At 36.4% G+C, this 25248-nt stretch overlaps 1 protein-coding gene across 1 annotated transcript in view; it reads left to right on the forward strand.

The window, feature by feature from the left end:
• The first annotated feature begins 878 nt into the window (after positions 1-878).
• Positions 879-25248, forward strand: part of EIF2AK4 (eukaryotic translation initiation factor 2 alpha kinase 4) — a 40299-nt gene continuing 15929 nt past the window's right edge. Inside the window, exons 1-24 of the mRNA XM_009883497.1 lie at positions 879-899; positions 1881-1996; positions 3188-3290; positions 5552-5725; positions 6579-6659; positions 7167-7315; positions 9559-9674; positions 10516-10673; positions 11092-11627; positions 12000-12109; positions 12668-12825; positions 13124-13533; positions 14298-14367; positions 15471-15554; positions 16766-16888; positions 17350-17454; positions 17675-17732; positions 18451-18530; positions 19218-19319; positions 19820-19870; positions 20827-21063; positions 21689-21764; positions 23396-23517; positions 25117-25166. Coding sequence (XP_009881799.1) covers positions 879-899; positions 1881-1996; positions 3188-3290; positions 5552-5725; positions 6579-6659; positions 7167-7315; positions 9559-9674; positions 10516-10673; positions 11092-11627; positions 12000-12109; positions 12668-12825; positions 13124-13533; positions 14298-14367; positions 15471-15554; positions 16766-16888; positions 17350-17454; positions 17675-17732; positions 18451-18530; positions 19218-19319; positions 19820-19870; positions 20827-21063; positions 21689-21764; positions 23396-23517; positions 25117-25166 — 3290 coding nt within the window. The remainder of the gene's footprint in view (positions 900-1880; positions 1997-3187; positions 3291-5551; positions 5726-6578; positions 6660-7166; positions 7316-9558; positions 9675-10515; positions 10674-11091; positions 11628-11999; positions 12110-12667; positions 12826-13123; positions 13534-14297; positions 14368-15470; positions 15555-16765; positions 16889-17349; positions 17455-17674; positions 17733-18450; positions 18531-19217; positions 19320-19819; positions 19871-20826; positions 21064-21688; positions 21765-23395; positions 23518-25116; positions 25167-25248) is intronic.

Genomic DNA, 25248 nt, shown 5'->3' on the forward strand with positions numbered 1-25248 from the left:
GCCTGGGGGCCTTTATCCCTTCTCTCTCTCGGCGCCTCCTGCGCCCCTTAATCGCTCGAGAGGCGGGGCTGTCCCCCCTCCCGGGCGAAGGAGGAGCAGCAGAACGGGTCCCTGCTGTTTGGTCTGGGTGGCGGTGGTGGGCAGGTGGCTAGTGCTTTCCCGCTGGTGGCGAGTCTTTTTATTTCCAGCCCGGGGCATCTCGGCCTCTTTGCTGTTTGCCCGTTGTCCACCGCCTCCGTCTTTGCAATTAATCCTCTAGATCGGTGCCTTAGCGCTATAATTAAATGCCGTGCCTATAACTGGCGTTTTAATTAATTGTCAGGTTCGTTTTTTAAATTGCCTCTTAATTCATCCCTTAACCAACAAATTACATACCTGCCTAATTAATTCATCTCATCGGCATATGTGTTGCTGAGCTTTGAGTATTTATTATAGGCTGCGGTTTACTCAAACTGTGACTGTTTTCATGAGAACTTAATACTTTAACTTTCATTTTTATAGTTTTGGGGTTTTTTTTAAGTTACAACTAATTCATGCTCAGGTCTAGTACTCACTACTCTTTACCATTTCTCTTTCGTGTCCACAATGTCTAATTGAGGATTTTTTTCCAGCTGCATCTGTGGCACTGTTTTCCTGTACCTGGAGGTGCTGGTCACTCTTCTCAGTTCCCCAAGTTCACTGTAATCTCTCTTAACATTCTTTGTTCTTTTAGTTTCTGCAAAATGTCATAGCCCATTATGCCTTTTTCTGCTATAATCCTGAACTTAAAATTCTTGCAGAAACCTGTGACTACTTTTTGGTGGTGGTGCTTTTGTTTTTTTGTTGTGTGTTTGGTTTTTTTTGTTTGTTTGTTTTGTTGGTTTTGGGTTTTTTTTTGCATGGAGTTTGATGAAAACACTGTTAGTGATTTGCTGCATTTTCAGAAGTGTTGCAGATCTCACTCCCTATTAAATTTGTACCTGATATCCTCTTGACTTAACCTCTTCATTCCCTGTTGGAAATGCAAAGGGAAAATAGAGGCGATAGTGACCATCTTTTAACCTGTTTCTATATTTGTTATTCCATGTGGTTTTATTTCCCTACCTATCTGTTACCTTACTAAGGTCTGGGCTGGGTTTTTTTGTTTTTTGGTTGGTTGGTTTGTGGTTTGGTTTTGTGTTTGTTTTTTGGTTGGTTTGTTTTTTTTAATTAATTTTCTAATTGAAAAGAAAAAGTTTAGAGTGTTTATAAAGGGCGTATTTTACTTCACTCTGATTTTGAGTTGGCAATTTGAACCGGATGAGGAGGAAGGGCAGTACTTATTAAAATTCTCATTTATGCCAAAACCAAAAATACAAATGCAAAAAAACTACTGTCCATTTTTTTGGCCATACAGGGTATATATAAATGAGAAATTTTTTTTTATAGTCTGTTGCAATGTCAGAAAATAAAATATTGACTGGTGTTTGTTAGCGATCTAAAACAAACACAAAAGAAGCAGCATTGTTCTTATAATGAATGGTTTAATTTGTGATATTCCACAGATAACCTGTGTTACATTTATTTAATTTTTTTTGCTACTACTAGCCTACAGAAAGCAGAATACAAGGGTTGTATTATAAAACTTTTTTTGCTTAGTCTGAATCATCTTTCTAATAACTTACCTGAAGAAGTTCTACACTTATCTGAAGAAGTTCTAAAAATATTCTGGATAAACTGTGATAATTGGTGAAGCGGTTCACTGTCATTGAGCAATGTCAATACACTAATGTATTTTTTTTTTCACGGTTTGGATGGTCTAACCTGAAATCTGCCATAGCACAGGTTGTGAGAGTTGTGCGCTTTCATTAAAATAAAACCAAAAAAGCCTTTTAAATCAAAAGTTTTGTTTTCCATTTTAGATACAACAGCCTCCTGAAATTAATTTAGTTCTGCGTCCTCAGGGATTAACTGGTGATAATGAAGTGTATGCCAAAGTTGATCTGTGGGTCAAGTGTCCACATACTTACCCTGACACGTGAGTGAACATTAAAATACAGTCTTTTTCTCCAAACATTTTACTCTGTTTTCCATAGTAAAGTGTAAGTTGAAAAAAACATGTAGTTTTATGCACCAATCTTATTCTTGCTTTCCACATGTCAGTCTTTGTTAAGCCTGTGGCATTTTATAATAGGTGACTATAAAATTTGGAACCTGAATTGGATGTGGTCTCTTGTGCAGTGGAGAACAATAGGGATGCATTTGTCGGTGCAAGAGTGCAGCCCCAGTTTGTAGCTTGAAGAGGCATAAACACAGGTGTACCTGCAAGAGTCTTAGTTCCCTTTTTAAACTTTTCTGGCTCATGACCTGCTGAGAGAGGGACTGAATCTTTATTTTTAAAGCATTCTGTATCTGCTGTTCCTATTTTCTGCCGGGTTAGCCTTTTGGAAGACTTCTCCATAGAGAATGTGAAAAGAATTGCTGGTGATTAGCCCCACCAGCATTTGTTGAGTTGCAAACACCAGCATTTTGAGTTGGCAGGTAATTTCTGGGTTAAGTGTTGCTCTGTGAGCACAGTTTTGTTCAGTCTTTATGTCATTCATTGTGTCTACAGTATAACTCCCCTTAGTTCATGTGTTTGTGCTGTGGCATGAGCAGTGTACGAGGCAAGTGCTATTCCTTACCAAATGATAGCTCAGTTATACCCTGTAACATGCAATATAACAATCACTCTTTTTTTTTTTTTAATTTAAGATAGCATAGCTACAGATGTTTTACTTGTTTACTTTATTATAAACATTTTTTTAAATGTAGCTGTTGTTTATTGCACGTGTTTCTTTAGGTTTGTGTAGCCTGTATAGTGGTAGTATATTTTAAACACCTGAATGTTATGCTAGTAATGTTTTTAAAGGGTGGTTATGTAAATTACTGATTAGAGCTGAATTATAAGAGTCTGCAGGGTTTCTTTGGTAGTTCTTATGTTAAGTATAACTGACACATAATCTGTAGCCAGAAAATTCAATGGCAGGGAATATAAAACAGTATTTCTGGTTATGTTCTATATTTATGTACTGCTTACTTGAGCATTGACTAATTGCCAAGTGATTGTGAACTCCATTACTTTCCCCTCATACACCATTTTTATCAACATTCTGCGTCTTACACAATTGCTGTTCACACTTAATTTTTCTAATGAGGACTTGTTTTATGTTCTGTTGCTGTCCCCCAGTGTCCCTGAAATACAACTTAAAAATTCAAAAGGCTTGTCAAATGAGAAAATAAATGAATTAAAATCCAGACTAGCTGAACTGGCAAAACAGCGCTGTGGAGAGGTAAGAGCTTTTCACTTCCTTGAGAAATATACTGTGGACCTATATAGTTCTAAAAAAATGTGTGGTGTAATATTTGACAGCTGACTTCTGTGCCTGTAGTGCAGTCATTCCGTGCCATTATGCCTTTTTTCTACTGTGTTTAGGAATACTGACACTTGACTTCCCCTTCTCCCCCTAAGAAAAAGGATAAAAAGGGGAAGATGGAGAAATACGTGAAGCATAGAACTTATATTTGTTTTAAGGGATTTTATATGTCCCCAGGCATGTTTGGTATTAACAATACCTTTCTGCAGTTGCTTGAGGACTGAAGGGATTAAAAGAATTACTAGCAAACATGGAATTCTTGGCAAAAGCAAGATCTTACCACTATTTGAAAATGTTATAGGTGAATGCATTTGATTTGCTCAAGTTGCCTTTTAAAAAGTGAGAAATACACAGCTGAGAAAGTTATTGTATGCTGAAACGGGATAATATTCTGTTTTCAGTTTCCTAAGCCTGTCAACTTTACAGGTTTGGCATGGGTTGCTTGTTGTTCAATCTTGCCACATCAAGCCTTTTTTCCATTGGCATACCATACTTCTATTTTTATTACCAATTTTTATGCAAATACTTTCAAAAGAACTGTCTTAACCAGATATTGTTTTGTTCATTCTGTTCAATAACCAAGAATTTCCTCAACTTTTTCAGTATCTTTGGAAATTAGCAGTTTAACAGTGTATTCTGGATATTTTTTTCTTTTTTGTAATGACTGTGCTATGGACAATCAATAGACAACTTGAACTTTCTTTTTCATAAGTAACCCCTAAACCATGTGGTGATATATACTCAGTCTACTCACAACTGACCCCAGGAGAGCTATTGGCCTGTAGGACTTCAAATCCCAGTTTGATTTCTGATCTCATTAAGAGGAGCTACAAATGTGTTATAGTTTTTCCTCATGTTAATTTTTCAAAGCAAGAACAGTACTTGCTCCAGCAATGTGTAAATACAGCTGTGACTTACGTGTATGACACATTTTTCATGAATGACATATGCGATACAGTCCTGAATTATTTTCTCTCCAGGGAAAGGGGGATAACTGTTCTCTCTGCCTTGGCAGGTATTCTTTATTAAAGCGTATTCTGCAATATGGAAAATCTGAAAATACCTCAGTTACCTGTCAAACTGAACAGCAGATTGTTTGTGGTTTTTTCATTATTGAGACTCATCCTTTTTATTTATATATGTGTGCATGCGTGATTGCCCTGCCTTCTGAATAGTAACCTGGGAAAGATATTTTAGTTTGTGCATGTCAGATATATGCATATTGTGCTATTCTTTCTATTCTGAATTGCCTCCTGGCTTCATTCTTACTTTCAACCAGAGGATTCAGTGTTTGAGAATCTTCTAAATGTCAGCCTGTTACGGGCAGATGGTGCAATTTAGTTTGGCTGTTCTTTCACCTGTACATGGAAGTCTAGCTTAGTGCTGCTGCACACAGTTGGGATGCATCTTTCTGATGTACTGTTCTTTAATTCTGGAGATATGATGGTCTATTAGCACTGTGGATTGCTTGAATTAATAAACGAATGCTGCTAGAATGATGAAAGCTTAAGCCCTGACAGGTCAACAGATCATCAGTATGTACTCAGTTTAAATAAACAGTAACTGAAAAGTGATTCCAACCTTGCAGACCATGAAGCAGAATTCAGCTGAGTTTTCAATGCAAACCTTATTTTAGTAGTTGTGGTTCTATGAATGTGAAATGCTTTAAGTGGCTTTACAGTTCTACCTGGGGGAGGTCTAGTTTGCAGAGGAAGGATTGAATTTCACGTTAGCAGTGAAATAAGTATTTCATTACAGTAGATACAGTAATAAACAATTGCAAAGGATTTATTCTGTTGTATCTCATTTGTCATAATGCATATCTTCGTGAATAGAAAAATACGCCTGAAAGAAGATGAGAAAAGGTTTTTTGGTTGTGTTTTTTTTGTTGGTGGTGTGTTTTGGTTTTTTTTTTTTTAGAAAAAATATATTTGAAGTTGGCTCTCTTGCAGTATTTTTTGCTATCTTTGCTACTGTGGTCAGGGGTTTTTCATGTTACAGTTTATTAATAAGTAGCTCTGACAAAAAATACTGAAATATGGTAAATTCTCCCTGATAAGTTACAAAATCATCAGTCGCGCTGCTGCTGTATTGCTTTCTCAAATTGGGTATCATTTTAGTATTTGATCTACTTGTTCTTTAAACTGTGCATGTCATTCATATTTATTTTCTTTCAGGTAATGATATTTGAACTTGCTGACCATGTACAGTCATTTCTCAGTGAGTATAATAAACCACCTTCCAAGTCTTTTCATGAAGAGATGCTAAAAAATCATCAAAAAGAACAAGAAAGACTGGCTCAGGAGGAATTGCGTAGGGCACAAGAAGTTAAAAGAAGAGAGGAGCAGGAGGTAAGAGAAATTAAAGTGAATAAGCCTGTATTCTTAAAATAACATAAACAATCATGATTCTGTAAATCGTCCTGCATAGCCGTGGGTTTTAGTGAGTTATTAACTTGTCAGACCTGTCAGTATGAGTCTATCAATATGTACTATATAAACTATCTGCTACTGCAATTGGAATATTTTAATGATGTGGTTTTAACCTTGAGAAACATTTATGCCTGAAACAAATGTAAATGTTGATTCTTGGTCTTATGAAAATCACTTATAAAGAGGACTTTATACAAAAGTATAAGCAAATGTATATATGAAGTGTATTCCATCTTCAGCTAGGAAGCATTAGCCAGACAGATAGGTAATCATATCTTCCTTCACCCATAGGGTGACTGGAATTTTCACTATGACAAACTTCTCTAGAGCATAATAAATTTAATCTAAAGAGGCCTTGAACCTGCGTACACTGCTCACTAGAAACGAGAGGGTTCGTTTAGTCTCACAGACACTAGTAGTGTGGCATCTCCACACTGAGTATATCTATAGAATAGCTCTTTTCTTAACAGAATGTGTTTGCTTATTTCTTTGCCTTTTCTGTGTATGAAACTTTATTGTTGGGTCTGTCAGCAGAAGCAGTTTTCTTTAATCTGCAACTCTGTTCTCCTGTATCATGCAACTGATACTGTTAACTTCCTCAGGAGAGCTAACTTGACTTCTATTTTTTTATTCTTGTGAGATCCACAAGTCGTCTTTAACACTTTTGAAAAATCATCTTCAAAGCTTTTTTTTTTTTTTTTAAATTAAGGTAAGATTAGCAGTTATATTGCATGTATTGTTGCATCTCTAACAACACCAAAATTCATTTCAGCAACGTGAAATCCTTAACGAGATTCAGAGAAGGGAGGAAGAGAAAAGAGAAGAAAGAAAAAAGAAAGAGATTGCCAAACAGGTATTCTTTCTAAGCAGGCATGCAAAAACCACTGCAATAACTTTTTCCCAGGACTGTAGCATATGCTTGTAAAAACTTGAGAGATTTATGTGACTGAATTGTTCTGAACATCTTTTCTCATCCAGTGCTCCTAATAGATCTAGGTTAAAATAGGTTCTTGATTATATGGGGTTTACTTCTGGAATAAAATCAACTGTAAGAGAAAATACTTTAATATATTAGCATCTTAAGTATACTAAGATGGATATTTTCAAACAGACATGGGGAAAAAAGCTAGTATGTTAATGTTTCCAGTTTCATTGTAAAGAACTTATATTCTTGCCTATGGACAGTGCTGAAAGGCATTTTCTAAATGCCAGCACTTCTTACTCAGCCATATATGTACATTTACTGTGAAACCTATTTCTTTTGGAACTGGGTGACATTATAGAATGATAGTCAAGTACATGTGTGTTTTGAGGACAGGAGTAGTTTCTATACTCACTTGGTGGTTTTCCTGATTTATAGGAACGTTTGGAAGTAGCTGCTCTGACAAGTCAAGAAAATTCTCACAGGAGAGATGCTGCAGGATATAGAGTTGCTTCCAGTTTGAATGGGAGCTGTTTGGAACATGGAGTGAATAATAAACACCGACCAAATTCAGCTGGACGTTCAAAGTATGTCAGTTTGCATGTGGATTTTTTTTATTTATTTTTTTATTTAAACATTAGATTTCAAACTGAAAGTTGAAGGCAAGAGAGTAATGTGGTGTGGTGCTCAGCTGTTTGCTTTGGTCTCCCTCCCCCTCTTCATTTGGTGTCGTTTAACTAATTCACATGCAATGGATAACTGGGGAACTTTCCAATCAAGAGAGTCAGCTTGGCCCTTAGTTTAACTTACAAAGTATTTGGCAATCACTGGCATGAGGTGATTCAGGGTATTCAAGGTATATTCAGGGCTTACTTAGTTTCTTAAAAGTATGCAGTACATTGGCAATTGCAGAAAAAAGTTATTTTACATCAGCTAATGAAGGTTTTGGAATAGCACAATAAATTAAAGCTTGTATTCATCTCAAAGCCTTTGCTGTAAAGATATACTAGTATAAAGTTCCTTGTTGGAGAATCGGATAATGCTGACTGCATTTACACAGCAACTTACAGGAGGGAAAATTAGAGTTATTGGAGGATTCTTTTGCTGGTATGTAAGTCATCTAGGTTAGGATTGGTGAGGTTATAGGTAGGTTGTGGGTTTGGGGGGTTTTGGTTTTGGGTTTTGGGTTTTTTTATATTTTTTTTTATTTTCGTTATTCTCCCTATTCCTGTGTTCATAGCCAATATAACTGTCAAGGACAGTGGAGATACCCTGGTATTAATTTCCCTAGTTTTGATTCAGATTGTGCCAATGATTTGTTATTCGGACTGTTGTTTTAATGGAAATAGTGTATTCCTGTGATTTATTTTTTTTATTATTATTTTTTTGTTATTGTCTATAGACTTACATAATGTGAAAACAATTTTTATCAGCAACACTAGGTACCTGAAGCAGGAGTTTTTCTTTGGTCTGTCCTACTTTGACTCTTGCTGCCATCTCTTCACTTTGCCTATCTCAAGTCATATTTGGCAGTTATTTCTGTATGGTGTTTGATAGTCCATAAATCTTTCTTCCTATCTTCTTGCTAATCTTAGTATAACAAAACGAGACACTGCCTGTGCTTGTGGAAAAAGGTAAGCGTCTCAAAAGTTTGTTACTATGCTTTAATGCAGAACACCTACAATGGACTTAGATTAACTTTCCATACAAATTCCTACATTATATGTTCTTATTTTTAAAAAAATGCAAAGTTACTTATTTTAACAATAGTGAGAATAATCAAAAAGGATTTTGAAATGTTGAAACTTCTCATGATGTCATGTTTGTAGAGTTAAGCAAAAGCTAGATGTATTTAGTTTTCTGAGATCTCTTTTCAGAAGAAGAATGGTACTGTATTTTTATCTGTTTATGAAACCTGGAATTTTGGCTACTGGAACACAAACTTCCAGAAGATTATTAAAATCTAAAATATTTTCATTTATAAAATATCGTTGAATTCAGAAAGCCAGATGCTTTCTTTGTCTATTTTTCTTTACACAGCGCTTGTAAGAAGTGCCCTGTGGCATGTCCTTTCTATGTAGCACTTCTTTTTTCCTTTTTTTTTTAATAAATTCAATATTTTGAAAGAGCTTCTACATTACCCTTCATATAGACCTGTGATCTTTATATGTGATTACATTTATTTGGAGGATAGTCTTGCAGTGGTGATATTTCTATTAACTTTGAAATAGATTGTACCAGGAAGTAATGGAGGTTGATTTGGGTTAGTGGTCTTGAGTTCTTTCTGATCTCACGCGCAGCTCCTATATGCATGTGAGAAGAAACACCATAATCATACTTAATTAGAAAGCTTTTGCAAAACTTCCCTTTTCTTGAAGGAGGAGTTTAGAGTAGTAAAGAAGGCAAACAGGAAACCCATTTTAAATTAGGAAAAATAATTAAGCTAAAACTGGAATGAACTTCCAAAATTGCATTTATTTGTTTTTTGTAGTGTTTTGAAAGAGAACACAAATCAAGTCAAACTTACATATTTTTCAGAACTGTAGTATGGTTACTGTGAGTGTCATCCTAAGATGCAGAAGTACTGAGGTTTGGATTCAGCTTCTGACTTTGAATATCGAGACCCAGCGCAGCCTGACGTTGCTGCTAAAATGCTGGATTTCTAATGAAACACATCTGCACTCAGTAGCTTAGAAATTAATGGCTGATACAACTTGATGCAAAAGTCTCTGAAAGCTAATCCTCTTGCAGAGTTGGTGTCTTTAGGGACTAGAGACTGCAACAATTCTGTCTTTTTGAGTTGGAGAAAAATGTTCTGTTCACATTGCAGACGAGAACGCCAGTTTTCTGTTAGTAATAATGAAGAATCCCCTGGAAATTATGAAGTTTTGAACTTCAGCACAAGTGGTTCTGGACAACTTATTGTCCATAAAGGAAAATGTCTAAGTAAGTAAAATTAAAATTGCAGCTTGAAGTACTGGGGTTTGAGCTGTTGTTCTTTTTGAGAGGAAAAACTTAAACAATGTTAACAGGTACAAGCAGCAAGGGTGGAGATAATATTGTTGTGGAGTGTGAAATGTCACAGTAGAGTGTGAGAGAGTAATAGGAAAAGTTACTTTGTGGTAAATATTTTGTATTTTCATAGGACTACTCTAAGTCAAAAATTTGCTTTTCCAGGTACAATTACATAACTGAATAGCCATACAAAGAAAAAAAAAACCCAAAAACCCCAATTTCTTAACATTTTATATTCTCTACACAACTAATATAATAGCTGCTGATAGCGATGGCATAAAAGCAGCAATTTTATTGAAAACATAAATGCAGGCAACAATAGGAGACTTTCAGAGCTGAAAGGCCTCCATGAAGTGCCCATACGAATGGACTATCAAATGTTTTCATTGTCTGTTTTCAACCTAGTAGTTCCTCTGTGGCAGTATGAACAGCCTAAAAGACTCTGGAGCAAAGAGAATTTTATTGTTTTGCAGTTTGAGGATGAACAGTTATGTTATTGTGTGTAAAAGAAATTCTTTAAAAGGTGCAGCCATTTTTTGCCACTGTGCTACTGCTTGCATTTGACTACTGCGACATAGCATTCAGTCTCATCAGACCTGGTATTTTCTGTACCTACCGTGTAGGTATGGATCTTATTTAGTTCTAAGTAGGGTTGTGTTTCTAAAATTGTAGAAAGCGGGCTTACTGGCGTTTATTTAGTGTTTGCATGAGCTCTTGTCAAGACCTTAGAAACAAAAGAAGCCATATTCCTCTTCTCTGTCTTTATGTATAGGCAAGGATGAACAGCTTGGTAAATCAGTCTACAATGCCTTGGAAATTCGCAGTGGAGACTTTGTTTTAGTATATGAGTGGGTTCTGCACTGGCAAAAAAAGATGGGAAAGTTTCTTACATCACATGAAATAGAAAAGATTGAGAAGTGTAAGAAACAGGTAATGCCCATATTTTGTATCTGGCTTAATAAAGGTTGGGTGGGGTTCAGTGCTTTTCTTGGGGCTGCTAGTTTAATATAAACTTGAGAGGGTGGTGATGAGCTTGAAAATGCTCGTGTTTAGAGAATCCGCACCACAGAAGAAGATGGAAGTATTGGGGTATTCAGGAGTTCATTTACAATAATATAAATGCAAGAAAGTGTATTTGCAAGTATGCATAAATAAAATATTAACATTCTGAAGAAAGAGGGAATCAGGCTTACCTGGCAGAAATCAAAGTTGTTCTTGCCCCTTGTGTGCAATACTTCCTTTTCAGAAAAGGATGAGAATGTCATATATTTTATATATATTTTGTATATGTATATGGTGTGTTAATGAGATATGACACAATGCATGTTATGTTGTGTTTTTCTAACAGCTTCAGGGTGCAGAAACAGAGTTCAGCTCACTGATGAAGCTAAGTCACCCAAACATAGTACACTATAAATGTATGAACCTTAAAGAACGGGACGATTCGATTGTGGTGGACATTTTAGTGGAGCACATAAGCGGTTACAGCCTTTCTACATACTTATACAAAGAGACTCCAGTTCCAATTGAGCAGTTGCGCCATTACGTGACCCAGATCTTGTCAGCTCTCGACTACCTGCACAATAATTCAGTAGTGCACAAAGTTCTTTGTGCTTCCAGTATCCTGGTAGATGCTGAAGGAAACATCAAGGTGACAGACTACAGCATTTCCAAACGCTTAGCTGATATCTGCAAAGCAGATGTTTTTGAGCAAACCAAAGTTCGTTTTAGCGAGGATGGTCTTCCCAGCAAACCTGGAAAAAAAGGAGATATATGGAGTCTGGGCTTGCTTCTGCTTTCACTCAGCCAGGGCCAAGTAACCAAGGAATATCCAGTTGCTGTTCCTACCAATTTACCTGCTGACTTCCAAGACTTTCTGGAAAAGTATGTTTGTTGCATTCCTCTACCTTTTTATCTTTAATTTATTTTTTTTTTAAAGACTTGAACAGTTTTTTTCAAAGAACAGCTAAATCCCCCTGTGTCGCTAGTCATAGTTTTTAGAGAAGAGGTGATTGCTCACTCACGGCTCAGACTGCCAATCTGGGATTCGGGAGAACAGGTCTGGTGCTCTCTTCTTCTCTGCCCTGCCACCAGCTTTGTGTGTCACTGTGGATAAGTCATTTAGCCTGTCTTTGCTTCTGATTCCCATCTGAATGATAAAGGTGATAATTTCTTAAATATAAGGAGACGTCTTTGAACATTGAGGCCTGATATGGAATAGAACTTTGAACAGTTCTCTTCTTGGTTTGCTAACAGATGTGTTTGCTTGGAAGATAAGGAAAGATGGACTCCACAGCAGTTGTTACAACATAGTTTCATAAACATTCCACGAATGAAAATTCCTGTAGCTGAAGAAAATCTAGATGGTAAAAAACTTGGTTCTTTCTGTATTCCACTAAATAAGCGGACTACATGCCTGTAATAATAGAAAAACTGAGATGTGCTAGAGCTTCACAAGACTGCATAAATGTTTTACGTTATCTATACCTAGGAGTTAAAGACCATATTAGCTTTTATATCTATGACTAGCTGAGGCAGAGTGACTGCTGTTGTCTCATCAGTAGAAGCAGCTGATGCTTTAATTAAGCCCGTAAATTCATCCGCCTCCTGCACGGTGTAAATGTCAGATGTAACTTTCTCCTTGGAAGATGCTGTTCCAATGAGACTTCTTCCCTCATTATGTTCTTGTTTAGAATCAGTTCCTTTGTCCAGCACAATTAATGTTGGTAATTAAAAACTGTATTAAGGTTTATGCTTATACCAGAGCTTAACTGTACACAACAGAGCACTTCTGTACTTTAGGTTTAAGTTGCTCTTGAAGTTATTTAGGTTTTATCTTCATGATGCTTACCTGATGGTCCCTTGTGCTTTATCCCCATGCCCTCATCCTGACAGTGGTGGTAATTTTGATGTCCTTGTTACAGATTCGGCAGGTATAGATTGCATCGAGACAGTTGTGCCCAGCAGTCGGATATCCAGCGCTTCATTCTTCACAGAAACACAGAGACAATTTTCACGCTACTACAATGAGTTCGAAGAGCTAAAATTACTTGGTAAAGGGGCTTTTGGAGCAGTCATCAAGGTATGGGATCAAAATTATTTCCCTCTATCAAATAATTCTTGGTGATGTTTGTTTTCTCTGAAGCAAAACAATATATTCAATGTCTGCATGGTTTTATTTATTATTTTCTACTGTCCTGTGCCTGTGTTGTGGTTTTTACCTGCAATTCAATAGGCTGGTAAGTTTTGCGAGAGATTTCTGGAAGGATTGTAGTTGTTTCCCGGATGGAAGGAAAACTTCTATGCAATCATTCTGTTTCTGGCTCTACTTGGTGAGATGTTTATAAGCATTTGACTTCAGATTTATTTGAATTTTGCAGGTGAGAAATAAGCTTGATGGTTGCTATTATGCTGTGAAACGTATCCGTATAAACCCTGCCAGCAAGCAATTTCGGAGGATTAAGGGGGAAGTAACGTTACTTTCCCGCTTGAACCATGAGAATATTGTGAGGTATTACAATGCTTGGATAGAAAAACATGAAAGCCCTGTTCCCACTGTGTCATCTGAAACAACTGAAGGGAAAAGAATGCCTACCAAAGCTGGTCTTTTCATCCCAGCCACTGAGGAGACAAATGATGTGGAAGCTAATGCTCCTCCTCCGGTTTTGACAAGTTCAGTTGAGTGGAGTACTTCATGTGAAAGATCCTCCAGCAACAAATTCAGTGGAGCTGATCAGGAGTCCAGTGATGACGATGATGATGGTGATGGGGTGTTCTCACATTCATTTTTGTAAGTAGGCTTCAGTATTGGCACTGTAGGGAGCATGAGCAGAGTTGTTTTTTCCAAGTTTGTGTCTCTTATCATTTTCACCTCTTTTGTCAGAGGTAACTCGCTGTATTTTTGTGCTATCCTCTGGTTCAATAACAGTGTATTTGCCAGCAGTCAGATAGACTCCCACAAGGGAGAGGAAAATTTGTAGCTAAAAACTGTCAGTGTAAGAGGAAAATTTTGATTTAGGCTTCTTAAAGTTTCTTATGTTTGTGTTAGAATGCATAATTGTACTTGATGTTGCACTGTCTTTTCCAACCTTAAGAGTAAAGTTTTTAATAAAAAATAACAGAGAAATATTAGAACCCTGAAAAATATATTTTCCTTTCTTTGTTGTTTTGATTTTTATAAACATATTCCGTACCTGCTTCTGGGGTATAGAGTGGTTCTTTCACTCAGTGTTTTTTTTGTTTAAGCAGGCAAGTAAACTTATTTCAGTTTCACTTATTAAATATAGAAATTAAAGGAAAAGTATATAGTTGCATCAGTAAAATTTAAGAGACTGGGCATCAAAGGAAGTATTGCTTTGCAAGCAGGTTACTTATTTTGGTTTGGTTTATTCTCGTTTTTTTTTGTTTGAGGCATATGGAAGGTGTTCAACAGAAGCTTAGATTGTCTTTTTTTTCCACAAATAGTTTCCAGATTTCTTAGTGAATATTTCTTTGTAATATTTATTGAAGGAAAACCAAAACTTTTGGTTTGTTTTTTTTCTCTTCTTTAAACAGGCCAACCACAGATTCTGAAAGCGAAATAATTTTTGATAATGAAGATGAAACCAGTAAAGATCATCCTCCAGTAAGTATAAAGATAAAGCTAGTGGAAATGAAAAGATCATAAAATAGTCTTTGACAAGCAAACAGTTCAGCTCGGAAGTTTTGTTTCACTTCTGCTGTAAGCGCAGAACCATATAAGGTCGTGTTCCATCACAGTAAATGTTGTGCCGTCATGAGCTGCATTCCCTAGAAATCATAGTCTGATACAGCTAATCTGGATTCTGTTTCCCATAGCGTACATTGAGTTAAATATGAGTTGCACTTTATAGTCAATAGGCTGGTTATTGCAAGTTTAACACTTCAGTGTGTACGTGATTTATCAGTTAACCGTATGGATTGCCTTACATCATCTGGAAGTTGAAATTCTGTTCTGCTTTTAGATATATTTGCTCATGCTAGCCACTTTCTGAAAGTGATGATAATACATGTTGCTAGCAGTCAAAAAGAGATGGGAAGTAAGAATAATGTGTAAGGTTTTAGCTGATTATAAGATTTTGTATCACAGCACTTGCTGTGAACAGTCAGTGGACTGTATAACAGGAAAGCTAATGCACAGTTTTTTACAGTACCTAGAATCTGTTATTGCCAGTCCTGATGATCTGTAAAATGCTTCTATTAAAGCTTCATCTGATTCCTCTTTCTTTTGTAATGTACATTGTCATCAAAAAGCTTTAAATACATCATTTAATCATATGGCAGTGCATTTTGTCATTATATGTATACACGATATCAAAACTACTGGCTGAGGAGGAATGATGCATTTATTAATTGTATTAAGTAAACTTTGTATATTTTAGTTTCAATATATTTTTTTTTTAAATGTGATATACTTTGAGATTTAAGTTGCATCCATATCTTCTGGAATGTTTTTCCTCCAGTGTCTAATGATGGCAAAATGCTACTTCTCACTTTGAAAATGAGAGTTGGGTCACACCCGTTTTTCTACTTTATTTAGAAGCAGTGGCATTACAAAAATGTCCGTATATTATTTTGCTGTTATTCAAACCTATCCATAGAAGGTGGGTTCTCATCAATGTGTTACAGCCATTAAAAAGTACTAGTATGCATAAAACTTCTGGATGGCTTCCTGTAGCTAACTGTTCTGTTACTTTTATTGCGACAAAGGATGAAGAAGACAATGAGAGGAATAGCCGTGGAGGAGAAGACAGGGCACCAGTCATTCAGACAGTGCATTACCTGTACATTCAGGTACAAATGTGCTTGCATTTTCAGATAAAAAGATACTGTTTATTCCAGCCTGCAGAGAGCAATTGCTGGTTTTCATGAGAAAAGTTATGACCTTTAAAAAAAATGCAAATGAGACTAAGTTCAGTGGTGGTTTTCTGAAAGGCTTAGCTGGTGGAAGGCAGTGTACAGTGCACATGGCTTGTTATGCCTTCTGAGACTCCATAGTTGTACCTGGAGAGAGCAGAGTTTTGTAGTGCCATGGTGTGTCACGGGATCACTGTTCTTGCTTGTGTGCGAGTAAAAGTTAGCAACTCCTGACCTAACCTTAGAAAAATCCAACCAGCCAACCTTTTTGAGTCTGTGCCTTCCAAAGCACTTTTGCCTTGTGCTTGTTACTTGTTTAGAATATCCATCCTGACCCCCTAATGCTGTAGGCTGGTGTTCTTGAGTTTGGTTGTGGTGTTAATTCCCAATACGGAGTTGAAATGTGCTGTGTTAACTTCCAGGGGTGAAGTTGTATTTCACAGTTGTGAAAATTTCCTCATTCTCTTCAAAGGCATTATATTGTGTATGCGCTTTCTTTTAACAGAAAACAGTAATTTGCAAAGCCATTGTATGGTCCTAACAGTAGGCACAAAATAAAATTCTCACAGGTTTGCAACTTCAGGCTTTACTATTGACAATATCTCCTTTGTGTTAGCAGTTAGACTGTTTCTGGGAGAAGTCAACTATTGTAGCTAACTGTTCTATGGTGATGTGCAATTTTTTACAACAGACTTAATGCTAGAGCTTGTCTGGAAGTAAGATACAGTTAGATGGAATTAGATTTTAATAAGCTTGTTTGCATGGGCCCTGTACATTCATAATATAAGCAGTTAAGACACCAAGTAAAATAAAGCCAGAGATTCTGTAAAGCATGGCTTAAACATGCATTATGGTTCGTTTCACCTTGTTTTTAACGTTTATGTTAGAGAATATACTACTCTACAGGCTTGTACCGTTGTCCCAGAAAATGGGATAGGACCCATAAGTGAATTCATGTTTTTAGCTAAGAGACAGCTCTTGGGATAATTCCGAACAGCTGAATGTTTTGGTGATATTGTTTGCTGTGTTTTAACTATGTGTTACAGAACCAGCCTTTAATATGCACACAGATACAAGTTTCTGATGGTCTCTTTTCTTGACAAAACTGCTCTTTCTTCCTTCTGTCCCCTACATACGCAAAAATGAAGATGGAGTATTGTGAAAAAAGCACGTTAAGGGATACTATTGACCAAGGATTATATGAAGACACCAGTCGGCTCTGGAGGCTTTTCCGAGAAATTTTAGATGGGTTAGCTTACATCCATGAAAAGGTCAGTAAATATGACAGTTATGACCTGTCTATAATATCTATGTTATGCCTCTTTCTCTATGGGTTTCTTGATATTCTACTCATTTTTGGGTGTTTGTTAGCAAGGTTTGTTCCTTGCCCTTTCCATTATTAATCCGTTCTAGGTGTTTAGAGCATTTTATTATAAACTTGAAATTTTGTAATGAACCACTTCAGATTTTTTCCTTTGTCACTGTCGTGGTGACCACATTTAAAAATGTTTTGTTAGGTATCTGGTAGCACTGAAAATTGTTTCTAGCTTCTGGGCTACAGACTATGGTCTTACTTCAAAGTTAATCATCAGTGACTAAATGCAGTAGATTTCCACCTGTAATAAAAGTAGGTGATATGATTTTCCAGTCTATTATAAAGAGAATTTTATTTTCAATTGTGTTTATTTTTTAATATTCTGTGGGTTTCTTTTTTGTTCTCCTGCTGTAATAGGGAATGATCCACAGAGACTTGAAACCTGTGAACATTTTTTTAGATTCAGATGATCATGTCAAAATTGGTGATTTTGGTTTAGCTACAGATCATCCAGCAAATGCAGTAAGTACAAGTGAAAGTGAATGAAAAACCTTGAATTTGATGTTGTAATAACACAAAAGATGAAAATAAAACATAAAAGCATAGTGCTTATTGAACTTTATATTGTGAATGCCATAAACGTGTTTATTTCTAAGGTTTTAGAATTAAACCATGTACTGCCAACCAAAGCAACGAGAAAAGCCAATAGAAGCATTTCAAGTGTCTGTTTTCCTGATTTCAGGTGGTCTCTAAACAAGACGAAAATCCCTCTGATAGTTCTGCTATGTCTGACCCATCAGGTTAGTTTACATGGTAGCTTGTTTTAAATTATTTTAAACAAACACTTACATTTGGCAGTCTTGTATACTCTGTTAGGACTTCCATTCATTCTTTGAAAATAGAACCTTTTTTTTTCTTGGGGGGAAAACAGCCAACCACCAACTTTTGCATAGATATGTTACATATAATCTGGCAGTTTTGACTGTTACCTAAAAATGAATTTGCTTCCACTGCTTGCCTTCTGCCATAGATCAGTGCTTTGCTCATGGCGAGGTATATAGAGATCCTGTATAAATGTTCCATCTGCACTTCTGTTCTCTTGCCTGTACAGGCCAATTTCAAGATTTCAGGGATTTGTGTTTGGTTGGGGTTTTTTTGACACCTTCCACAACAGGCTGAATTTTGTGTTTAAAGAAAACTTTAGTATGTTGTGTGTCTTAGGATGAGTGTAATGGAAGTGAAACTTAGTTGTATCATTTGCGTGCTGACCGACTACAATTCTGTAAAGCAGTCGATAGGTTTAGATGCTTTAGACAGACACAGATACTTGACATGTGAAGGTAAGAACTGTCTGTTCTGCAAACTGTTCTTGACTGGGTCTCTCGCAATAAGGAGTGCATTCCAACCTAGAAGAAATGAGGACAGAAGATGAGTGAGTTGGTTTTTTTTCCTTGACTTTTGACGCTGCATTTCTCTCCCACTTTCTGGAAACTAGTACTCTCATCTTTTGCCACGTAGGTAATTTGACAGGGATGGTTGGCACCGCACTGTATGTCAGCCCAGAGGTCCAAGGAAGCACAAAGTCTACATACAATCAGGTACGATTAAGTAGACCTAATAAAAAGTTATCGTGGAATCTAAGGTCCCAGCTACAATTTAGGTCATTCCTGGTCTACAAAGGTGAATTCAGGGTGGAAAAGGGTGTGGTGGGACTGCTGCGATGGACAAGGGAGTGAGAAATATTCCTCTGAGAGGAGACCAAGGGTGGAAGGATGTGGGCAGGTCAGTTTTTCTACCGGTGCTGTGATGATGATTAGGTGCAAGCGACTTCAAGTTGAAAGTAGGTAGTCACTGTAGATCTTACAGTCTTTAGTTAAGGTAAAATGTCATAATCAGAAATACATATTGCTCTCCTGGATTCCTAGACTGTGATTTTGGGAGGTGGGGGTGCATTTTTTTCATCAGAGGATCCTGTTTGTAGGCAGAGATGAGCTGAATTTCAAAGCAAGAATGCTTTCAAAGTGGAAGGGAGACTTTTTATGTCATGGTAGTGCTGTGATGATAGAAGGCATTAAAGTCTAACAAATCGTAATGGATTGTGTTATTTAACAAAAACTTAAAACCAAACAAAACAAAGCCACACCAAAACCACAAAAAACCACCCCTCTCTCTGGCTGTAATATACTGTGAAATTTAACCAAAATGTTATTTTTTTTTCTCCGCTATTATCTTCTGCAGAGAATTCACAGGTATTACATTTAAGTTTCCATTTATTTCTTCCTTAGAAAGTGGACCTCTTTAGTCTGGGTATAATATTCTTTGAAATGTCTTACCATCCCATGAGTACTGCATCAGAAAGGATCTTTGTTCTTGGTCAGCTAAGACTGGTAAGTGTACACGTGTAAAAGATAACAAACTATTTCATGCACAATATTAGTAAGAGAAGTAAAAGGATGCAAACCAGCAAAAACATTTCCATGGGGAGTGTTTAAAAAAAGAGAAAAAAGTTATAGGATAGATAATGAAAAGTGAAGAATAAAACTGGAGCTGGTACTGATATTCCCTTAATGCACTGGGGATTTCCTAATGGTATTACCATCAGTCAGTGTAGTTGATAAATGCCTGTGATTATGGATTGTGTCTTCATTTCAGAAGACATCATAAAAGCATTTGAGTGACACTCTTTTTTTCCTTTTAGCTCTTCAAACTAAATTTGCCATGCGTTTTCTGTTCGGCCTTGGTTTTTTTCCCCATGGGCAATAAAAATGCTTAGTTTCTCTGTATAAATATGTAGAACTTAAAAATAAGACTAATTGCAGGAAGCTGGACTGCCTGTTATAATTCAAATGTGGGTTTTGTTTGTTGTTGTTGTTTTTTTTTTTTATAGCCCAATATTGTATTTCCTCAAGACTTTGATGAAGTCAAGAATGCAAAGCAGGTAATTTTTAAGACATTTTAACTCTTAGGTAATCCCTGTCAAGAAACGTTAATTATTATTTTTCCCACTTAATTTTAAATTAATAATCTCTGCCAAGTTCTTATTACATGACATTAGAAAAAAGTAAGAAAAAAAATCTCAAAAGAATATACTAGGTTGACAAGGAAATATACTTACCCACAAAATGCCCTGAGCACAGTCATAAAGAACTGCGTACCTTTTAAGCTCTGAGGGACAATTTTCATTTTTTAGGCTCATACAAATGGCAGCTACATTGTTTAACCCTTAACTTAAACTTTTGAAATCTGCATCACAGAACAGAAAGAGATGTGCAAGCTGAATTGACTGCTCTGAGTTTGAGAAGAGCTGTTCAAGATGCTTCTATGGCAGAGGAATGAAGTAATAAGGAGCAACGTAATCTTTTCTGCACCACGTAGATAATTTTATCATTGTGCTAGCGGACTCTTTCATTGACCATTAGCTTTTTGTATGTTATGCCTGTGGAACAGCAATCTGCCTGTTACTAGTACTATAAAAATGTTTCTTGTACGGTTTACTGAAATATGCAAGGAAGATTCCCCCTTCTTTAGTATCTGTAACTCTCAAATCTTTCTTGTGCATATGATTCTGTTTTCTCTTAACTTTGTTAATAAAGGGAGGCCAGAGGTAGCATAACATAGAACAACAAAAGGATAGTACATGTTTTGTCATCCCAAGAGATACATTTCTAATAATTTTTGTGATTTAGTAAATTTTATTCAGATAATACCACAAAAAAGATAGTTGGGATGTAATAAGCAAAGAATATCCACACCAAAGATTCAGATCCAGCTTTCTTTCTACACCCTGTAGGGTCTCATAATTTTTTTATTAATGTATGTGACTAAGAAGTTTGTTGTAAATACTGCTAATGTATAACATTTTTCTAAACTATAAAATTTTGATTTAATTTGTAGAGGTCAGTTATTACATGGCTTCTGAACCATGATCCTGCAGCACGACCAACAGCTGTGGAGCTGTTAAAAAGTGAACATCTTCCACCACCACAAATGGAAGAGTCCGAACTCCACGAAGTACTCCACCATACCTTAGCAAACGTGGATGGAAAGGCCTACCGGACTATGATGAGTCAGATATTTTCACAGCGTGTATCTCCAGCTATAGACTATACTTACGACAGTGATATGCTGAAGGTTTGTAGGTGTTTAGGGGATGTGTGGGGTTATTTTCCTGTGTTGGATTTACAAAGAAAATTAAAAAAAAAAATAAATCATGTTTCTATGGGTAAACTCGTACCGCATTTGAGAAAATTGCATTATCTCTTAAGATTAACCTTCATGTTAGTTTCCATTTAAAGCTACAGATCTGTACTATGTGGGCTTGAATATAACCACTTCCTGTTTGAACCGTACATTCATTCTTCATCAATGATGAAATGAGTAGTGTTTCATTGTAGCAGCTAAAGCTTTCATCTTCTGTCCAAATGATTACTTTCTTTGCTCTTAATTTCTGTCAAACTAATGGTACTTGCATCTGACTGCCAACAGAATGTGTTGCCTGTGACTGTTTTCTTCCCTTTCTAATCATGGCAATCAAAGTAATTCTTCTTGGTTTCTCAACTCTTAAATCTTTCCAAGTCTAAAGAAATACGAGGTAACACAGTACAGTGAGGCTTTGTATAGCTGTAGTTATTTTTATTATGTAAGCATTACAATTTATTATAGCGGGACGAGATATCAGAATGCTTATTGCCTATATTACATGGAGTGTTGATGACATATGAATTATATATGTACTTTTTATTTGTGATGGTTTCAGGGTAGTTTTTCTATTTGGGCAGCCAAGATACAGCAGCATGTGTGTGAGATTGTCAGCCGGATATTTAAAAGACACGGTGGGTGTGTTTACAAAAGTTGTTCATTTCCTTTTTTGTGATTGAATGGATTTAAGAGAATTGAGTGGTTTTACTGCTGTCATACGAGTCCAGAAAGTATGTTCAGTAGTTGCATATCATTTGAAGTTTTCCATTGTTTTTTGCTGTTATTTTGGCATCCCAGTAATAGCTGTTAACTTCAAATCTGAGTGATTTAAAGTTTCTATAGAAAGAGCAGTGAAAATCTTAATTATATCTTTGAATGTATTTGTTCTGATAAGTCTGTCTGAGCTTTGAGAGGTAGGGCATATTATGTACAATCCAGATCTAAACATAAGGATAGCTCTATGGTGAAAGACCAAGCATCCATGTAGCACAGTAACCTCTCTCTGAACATAGCCAGGATGGGAATGGTCTCAAGAACGTGGAAGCAGAGAAAGCGTATAGTGGTACTTGCAGTGATGCTCCTCTTAGCGATGATTTGCTGCATAGGAACTTCCTGAGCCAGAGGTGGTATCATGATGTTTAATAGTCTTTGGTTTTTCTTTCCAGGACTCTATCCAGTCATTAGTAATAGTATTTGTTTAAAATGAGTTTTTAAGATAGGAAGAAAATTTATGAAATACTGTAAATTGTATTGTTTTATAGGCATTCACGGTATTAATTTATATAAAATGGAGAATTTTAAAATAGAAACTAGGAGGTTTCCTATTATCTCGTAATCTGATTAAGCATGATCAGGGTTTGGCAATACAAAAGAAAGAGAAACTGAGAAATGTGAAGTCAAGTAGGAAGTTACTTCCCCTCCCCCTATTTAAAGATTGACAGACTTTGGAAAATGTTTGTCAGCATTTTGGAGACTGCAATGTTTTCATTCTTTCGGAAAAAAAAAAAAATGGTTTTTTTGGATATATATTTTTTTCTGTTAGATTGTATCTGCCACCTGTAATGGATAGAAGCATTTCTTTGTGTTTGGGGCTGCTTTTTTCCTGATTTAAATGCTTATGTTGAAATCTAATTGAAGACGTGAGTAAAGCTTTTATAAAAAAAAATAGCTGTTTGAGAATCAGTAGACAAAACAAATGTATTTTTCAATGATTAGTGATTTTATTTTTAATAGTAAGGTTTCAATGAAGATTTGATTTATACAGATAGATGATTGCAAAATATAGTCAGAAAAAAAATTGTGTTTATGAGGTTTTAAAAGTGAACCATAAACACTTGCAGTATGTTTTTGAGATGCAGGTTAAAACATGTCTGAACAATACTTATTCTCTGTGGAAGTACCTCTAGACCAAAACAGTACTACTGGTATCTGCAGAGTTTCTCATCTGTTTCGTATGCCAGCTTTTGTGAAGGCTGGTGTTTAAAGAGGGAGGGCAAGGTGAGGATTCTGCTGGGGCTGTGGCATTTGCAGTTCTCTTTCTCTCACTGCCTGCTGAGCCCAAGAAGTGTGCAAGATAAAACATCAAAGTTTGTTTGATGTCTGTCTTTAAATGGTGGAGGAGGAAAGTCTATTAACAACACTTACAATAATGTAATTTTTGAAAGATATTGGTTGAGATACACTCTGCAAGGTTGTTCATGAGCTTGTAAAAAGCAGATGCCACTTCTGAAATGGGAGATAATGGTATTTTACTGGTTTTGTGCAGGAGCCATCAAGCTGCATACTCCGCTGCTAATGCCCAGAAATAAAAAATTATATGAACATAATGAAGCTTCGTATTTCATGGATCACAGTGGGATGCTGGTAATGCTCCCTTATGACCTCAGAGTAAGTAGTATCATCTCTACAGGCAAAGCTGGGTTTGAAGAGTGCGGTGGTGTTTGTAGGTACCTTTGGTTCACTGGTAACAAATGCGGTTTAGGCTTATACTTCTGACTACTGAAACAATGTATCTTTCAGTGTCTGTTCCTGTATTCCTTAGTGCTGTACTCCTGGTCTTGATAGCTGGAGCCCTGAACACAAAGGAAAGAAGTACATGTTACTCTCTTTTTTTAAAAAACATAGGTGAAAATAATGCCATATGATAAATGTGTGATCGATGTCACTGCTGCGTTTTTTTGGTTTGTGTGTGGTGGTTTAGGCCAAATCAGCTACGGGGGACCTGGGGAACCCCACGTGGGACCGACAGATGCTCACCTCTACCCCTCTTCAAAGACAGAGGCAGAGGAGGGAAGAAGAGATGTATGAGTTTAGAAGGAACTAAACTACTTTAATGAAATATTAATAATAAAATAAAAAGAAATAATGAAATATATACAAAACCACATCAAGCTCCTGAGATGACAGTCACGACACTGGCTGTCACTGAGGCAGTCCCAGGCTGGACTCAGCGACAGACAGGAACTGGATTCCAGATCTCCATTCAGGATTGGGATCAAAGGCAGACAGACAGACAGAGTCCTCCTCAGACATCGGCCATTGAAGGAAGAGCGAGCCGACCCTTTGATCCCTCAGTTTTTATACTGAGCATGTTACTGAACAAAACTGGTTCCGTTTTACCTCAAACCAGGACAGTGTTTTTTTTCTTGCATATAATAAGAGACAAGAGTTTTCCAATGGCCAGTGAAAATTCTAATATTCCCATCCCTTTCTATCTGTGAGTCTTTGTAGAGAGTGTGGGTAACAGGCTGCCCAGTTCAATGTTCCTCAAACAGGTGATGTCAAGGATCATTCTGCTCCTAAGAGGAAGTGCTGTTTGCACAGTTGAAATTTTGCTGTCTGAGATTCCTCTATCAGTACCACCCAGTTATATGCCATATTGGCCTAGTTAATTGCCTTGCATTTTATTTAACGCCTAAATGCTTTAAGTTATATGGTTTTTTGTTTATTATTGATGGTTAAAGAACATGACTCTATATTCCATTTCGTTAATTTAAGTTCAATTTAACTCACCCTTCCTTTGCATTTATAATGTCAAGCTATACAGTATAATTCACAGTTAAGGATTTGTGCAGGATCTACAAAGTTGATCTTTCCGTTGGAATTACTTGTTTTAGAAAACGTGTTGACCGAAGATTTGTTAAAAAATTCTCCTTTATATCTTTACATAAGCAGCAAAATACCTGTTTGTACATTTTAATAGACTCATAGTCAGTTTGTGATGTTTTGCATGTATTAGAGTGATTAAAAAAGGTCCTTGTGTACTTCTCCAAGCTCTTCTAGGAACTTGGGGGGTTGGATGTTTTTGTTTAAAATTTGCAACAAGGATGATTAGATGAATATTACTTGGATATGGCAAATATTTAAGGCAGTATTACATGTGTGAGAGTACAAGTGTTACTGCACAGTAGTAATTCATATCCAGTGTCAGAGTCTAGTCAGACTGAATGTTTTGTTTCAACAATTTTCATGTATTTTATTTTTCAGATTCCTTTTGCAAGATTTGTAGCTAGAAATAACATATCAAACTTGAAAAGGTAAAGGACGTAGAGATGATGTTTTGCCAGAGGCCATGCTTTATGACAGTGACCACTGAAGACACTGATTTGTTCTTTAATG

Source organism: Charadrius vociferus, unplaced genomic scaffold (genome assembly GCF_000708025.1).
Source record: "Charadrius vociferus isolate BGI_N301 unplaced genomic scaffold, ASM70802v2 scaffold34, whole genome shotgun sequence".
NCBI lineage: Eukaryota > Metazoa > Chordata > Aves > Charadriiformes > Charadriidae > Charadrius > Charadrius vociferus.